The 6,000-nt window shown below is 36.6% G+C and overlaps 1 protein-coding gene across 1 annotated transcript in view; it reads left to right on the top strand.

The window, feature by feature from the left end:
- The window catches only part of LOC147638834 (uncharacterized), a 52,923-nt gene extending 51,197 nt beyond the window's left edge, over positions 1 to 1,726 (top strand). Inside the window, exons 3-4 of the mRNA XM_086784969.1 lie at positions 1,052 to 1,157; positions 1,349 to 1,726. Coding sequence (XP_086641095.1) covers positions 1,052 to 1,157; positions 1,349 to 1,431 — 189 coding nt within the window. The 3' untranslated portion in view covers positions 1,432 to 1,726. The remainder of the gene's footprint in view (positions 1 to 1,051; positions 1,158 to 1,348) is intronic.
- The last annotated feature ends 4,274 nt before the right edge of the window (positions 1,727 to 6,000 follow it).

Below are 6,000 nucleotides of genomic sequence, written 5' to 3' on the forward strand. Positions count from 1 at the left end.
TCAAATGCATGCAAACGTTTGAAAAAATATGTATAAGATACGTATGTTAAGTGCTCTTTTATGTACTTTTTCCCAAGTATTGAAATGTTTGAAAGGTAACAATTATGCAGTCTCGGCTACAGGCAATGACTAAATTAAGAACAAAGTGGCAAACCATCTCCATAACGTGTTTGGGTACTGTCATTTTGAAAAAAAAAAGCGGTCTACATGGATCATAATGGCAGAAATTTGATAACCCCAGTGTGATTGGCAAGCCTTAAAATTCCAAACGTTTTATTACTTATCATACTTTCGAACATTTGAAGTATGGGAAGTATGATTACAACTATGATGATATGCTTTCCTATGCACATGGAGCCAACTATGACGATATGCTTTCCTATGCACATGGAGCCCCTTCCCTTTTTTTGACCAAAGTTAAGAGCAGGATCATTTGGCACTGCTGGCCCCAATGTGGACCTCCTCCCAGATGATGTCTCCCTTCAAGAGCGGCTAGCCATGTAGAGAGCGCTCCCCTCCTTTCTTGTATGATATCTAATTTTTCATTCAGTCGGTACTTTTTCTATACTACTAGAAGGATTTGTTTTTTTCTTTTTCTTTTTTTGGGTTTGGGGGGATGGATTTCATCGGGTATGCTGTATGTTTGGAATGTTTGAAACACAAATCAAAGTCTCCAGAGTGTTCTGTTGCCAACTTATCCTTGGAACAGAACTGAGTTCACTTTAGGTTTAGTATTAGATCCAGATCAATTTCTTTGTCATGCAGGTAACTTGATATTAAACCTTTTTTTTTTCCCGTCTGGCCTTAGGCCCAAGATCCTCCCATAGTTACCATTTTTCACCGCCCGTAGGCTTTTTTTAAAAAAAATTGCCCGTAGGCTGTGCCGCCGAGAAAGCACCATGTGCATTGTGGGGTTTTGAACCCAAGACATCCTAGTCCTAGTCAAACATCTCTACCACTTGAGCTATCACCTCATTGGCAACTTGATATTATGCTTAAAAGGTGTTTGCTTTCATTACAGTCTCAACTAAGGACCTGCTTGTTTATGCAGGCACTAGACAAATACAATGTGGAGAAGGATATAGCTGCATACATAAAGAAAGAATTTGATAAAAAATATAATCCAACTTGGCACTGCATCGTGGGTCGCAATTTTGGTGAGATATTCAAAGTGAAGCAAAATTATAAAAGAAAAGGTTTATGGGTTCTACTGAAAAAAGTTTATTAGCTAGTGAGAACGTGCTAATTCTTCATACACAGTTCCGCATGTGGGATAGAAAAGATATTGCAAGCTTGAAGGATGGTTTTGTTTTTGTCTAATGTTTGATGCCATGTCTATATTCTGCAGGTTCTTATGTTACACATGAGACAAAGCATTTTGTGTACTTCTATCTAGGACAAGTTGCAGTTCTCTTATTCAAGTCAGGTTGATGGGAGATGGTGGATGGCTGAATCCCCTCGTCTCATAATATGTACATTTTCAATGGCTGGTGATTCGTACTGATTTGGCTTAGTTAAGTACATGTGGAGGTGGAAACTCAATGTTGTAAGTACATGCAGATGTTTCACGTAACAGCACCTTGATCAACTGGAATGGTCAGATAAACTGACCTTTCCCCATGTAATGTGTATACTCTCTAAAGACTTCATCTTAGCAGTTTTGATTCACCTTCGCATTCATGTAGGCTTTTAAACTTTAAAAATTTATACTGGTTTCCCTACAGTATCAGCTTCTCAGTACTTAATGTGTACTCCTACCTTACGAAGTATAAACTTGTGTAAATGCAAATTAACTGTCTTGTGAGATAGTTTTTCTTTTGGGGGTAAACTATTGACTTCGGCACTTCATCAAAAAAAAAGCAGTCAAGAAAGATATTTTTATCCTGAAGGCAGCCCCCTATTTTTTTTTTGGTCAAAAGTCATAACAGTAAGTTCAAAAGAATGTCTCAAAGAAGAATGACAAAAGACATGGTTTTTGTTGAATCTTTCAACTATTGGAATGCTTTGTTTTACTATTGACTCTTTTGTTTTTGTCCATGAAGGGAAGAAGTGACATGACCAAGAAAGAACTGAAGAACTGTACGCTTACATTTTGAATCTGGTCCTTCAATTTATCTTCGACATATTTTCCGAATGTATCCCTTTCTTTCTTGGGATGGAGGCATGAATGGCTCAATCCCAAAAAGATTTCAAACATTTCACAAGAAGTTTTTGAGCATTTAACTAGAACTTGATGATTAGACTGACAAGGAAAACGCGTTGTGGTACAGTGTAAATTTTGAATCACATTTGATGTAATCCATAGGCTAGCTCCCTTATAACAATTGTCTATGGTGTGGGCTTGTCTTAAAATGTTTTTAGGATGTTGGATATCAATGCTTTGCCCTCGTATTGTTTTGTTCACGCATCGGTGAAATAGCATAGTCCTCGGCATCCTTGTCTTTACATGGGATGGTGGCCTAGGAGGCTAGATGGTTGAGAGATGGCTTTGGATTATATTTGACATATTGCCAAATAGGTTACATGTTACATTGAACCCTTATCCCATAATGGTCCAAGGTAGACTTTACTTTTAGACACCTTGTCCTGACATTGTGGGGTCCAAAATGGGGGTCAAGATGAGCTTAGATGGACGTGGGAGGTGGAGAACATGTGTAGCAATATCTAGTCTTATCTTTATGGACCGAAGCTCTCTTCAAAGGAGTACACGAGTGTGGAGCTTGGTCATCTATGGTATCACTTCAATAGTATAATAGATGACTCTATCTTTGTGTTTGAGTATTAAAATTGCGTTTTGAAAGATCTTGCTTCTTGCGAGTGTTCTCTTGTATATATTGCACATTGTATCTATCCTCTTACATGGTATTAGAGTTCCAGCTTGGTATAAAACTTGTTGTCTACTAACAATCCGTTAAAAGAAACATCATCATTTGTAAGACTCCACCCATTAGCATTTGGTGTCGATAAAAAACTTAACGGTAGCAAATATCCTCTCAAAGTTTAAGCTCAAGGCTACTCTATTCTCTTATGAGTTTTGGGACACGATCATTGGTGTTGATTTTAGTCTACACAAACAAGGCATGCAAACGGTAACCTCGCACTTGTTCTTGTCCAAGCTTGGAGATGAAGGGATGTAGATGTATTGGTTGAAATAGACATGAACTAGATTGAAGCAATCCATAATATATTGAGGAGAATTCATGTTTGATAAATGCTTCAGTTTTTGCAAGGAAAAGAAAGGAAAGAGGCATAAAGCAGTATCTCACTACCACTGCTCACACTTTGTAGCAAAATAGTATTGTAGAGCTTAAGAAAATCATGTTGTGGAGATGGCAGAGTACGCTTCATGGCAAGAATCTTCGTACATCATTTTGGGATGAGGTAGTTAACATGGCTATGTACATTCTTAACATGAGTGCAATAAAGACCATGTCAAAGGGATGACTCTAATACTGGCCTACTATGGTAAGAAAACTTTTTGTTGCACACTTGAAAGTTTTTGAGTGTAAAGATATGAAAGACGTATATGTGAAACAACCACGAGGGTTTGTGGTTCCTATTTCTAAAAGCAAAGTTTGCACGTTATGGAAGGCACTCTATGGGCTAAAACAAGCCCCACGAGTATGTTATCAAAGGATTGAGGCTTATTTTATGAGCATTGGTCTCTTACATAGCCCTTTAAATGCAAATTTGTATGCTTTTGTGAGCAAGGAATGCATATGGTCATTGTTCTTTGTGTAGTGGGCCTCATCTTAACATGGGATCATTAGAAAAAGATCCCATATACATATCAGAGTGCAGTGTTTGAGATGATTAACCTTGGGCTTATGCATTATTATTTAGAAATTGAGGTCTGGCAAAAGCCATATACTATTTTCATCTCTCACCAAAAATATACAGGTAGACACTCTTGGTGTTTGACATGACCGAATGCAAGACAGTTGGTACCCTGATGGAGATTGTTCTGAGGCTGTCACTAAAGATACATGGATGAGACCTTATACATGAAGCTGGTCGGTAGTCTTATCTTCTTGGGTAATACTAGACGAAGAAATTATTTTTTCTGTTAGTGTTTTGAGCATGTTCTCTAGAGGATAATTAGAAAGCAAGTACGGGGTGTTAAGATACATCCGAGGTACTTAAGAGTATGGCGTCCCTGTGCTATATCACCTATGCCATGGGTAAGATCACGTGTGGCTATTGTGACTCAGATGTACGGTGGGCGATTCAGACACTAGATTAGTGAAATGGGGTATTATTTTTCTCTTGATACGAGACGTAAATAACACATTGTTGGAACTCTCATCGAGAAAGGACAAGTACAAAGCTATATGTTTTTGTATCATGTGGGGCATTATGGTTGAGAAGTATTCTACAAGTTATGGGAGTGGTGTAGAAACATCATACAACACTATAATGTGACAACCAGAGTTGCATGGCTATCATTTTTTAATGCCCAAATTTGCTACAATTGGCACATGGATTTATTTTTTTAGAATAATTTTGTCAGTCCCTATGCTGCCAGTTGTAAAAATGTTCTTTTTCTTGGTAAGTTATGTTTGTGGTCAATCATTGAAGTTAGTGTGTGGCTTAGGAAAAAGTTACTCCACAAAAGTCATGCAAAAGATGCAAGATAATACTCCTCCCACATCCCAAGGTTTTTGTGACATGAAGTTGGCTGTTTCTTAAGACAACAACATTAAATCATCATTAGTGTGACGTAACATCTCACTTTTCTCCTGAGAGACTCTCAAAATGTTCCTTGGCACACACCACTAGAGTAGTAAAAAGCATGAACATAAAAATGGAACACATGCCATAATCAATCATTGCATGGAAAATGAAGCAATTTCATGAATGTGATGTGGAATTCTGTTTGATTTACCATTGGATAGTTTGTTGGATTCTTTGGAAAAGCAAGAAGGCCAACATCAAACACATGTACTTGTTGCCACTTACGTTTGGCACTTTTTCCACACAAAGAAAATGCATGATATCACATGAATGTACAAGGGATGTTTTTTTCAAAAAGATCTTTACATATATAAGAGGTTAATTGTTTATTCGCTTCTCATATAATTGAGTCAAAATAAGATTGTCAAAATATTTCTTACTTATATTCATACCTAAACAGATAAGGGGGACATTTTTATAATTACCAACTATACACATGATATAAGTGTTTTTTTAAAGAAGTGAGGCCTACTAACGAGTTTCCACTAGCAATTGTAGTATAAGAGGAATCAAATCTATTTCATCCTTATCCTCATGTCCATGTCATAGGGACGACCACAATCATAATAAAAAATTAAAAGAGAGCCCTAGTATTAATATAGAAGTGATTGTTTGTTGAGCATATCCCATGCTTGCAATGTTGTGGCGATAACCCTTGTGAGAAATGGAAGTTTGTTCAAGCACCATTAGTGATTTAGTGCAAGCCAGTACCAGTACAAAAAGTACAATTAAGGCAAGGTACACTAAGTATGGAACTCTTTTTCTAATAAATATATAGTTTGGTATATTAAAAATAAATGTATACACATTGCATGGATAATAAGGCCTAGGAATAACAAGACCTTAAAAAATTATAAATAAGCTTGTGCATTTTGGACAGTGCATAGAACGCTCCATTCGGTATGCAAAGTATTGTATGGATCATGAGGTTTAGTATGATTACAAAGTATGAGTAGAAAATGAAACTATGGTTTAGAGAGAGTCCTAGTATCAATAGAGGAATAACTTTGTTGTGTGGTTCACTCTTGCGAATATAACAAATTAATGGTTTCAAACCAATAGTGGCCACTATCAGAATAGTTTTTGTATAAGAAATTATAGAAATTATCATGCCATTATGAACAAATAGATGGTACAAAGTGATAGTTATTAAATCATAGGCATCTATGCAATAGATGATATGTACAACAAAGAAATTCACCTATCATTATTGATTTCACTATGTATGGACACGAAGAAGATCAAATGTCTTTACTAAAAAAAACT

Source organism: Cibotium barometz, chromosome 4 (genome assembly GCF_041138505.1).
Source record: "Cibotium barometz isolate CiBa-2024 chromosome 4, ASM4113850v1, whole genome shotgun sequence".
NCBI lineage: Eukaryota > Viridiplantae > Streptophyta > Polypodiopsida > Cyatheales > Cibotiaceae > Cibotium > Cibotium barometz.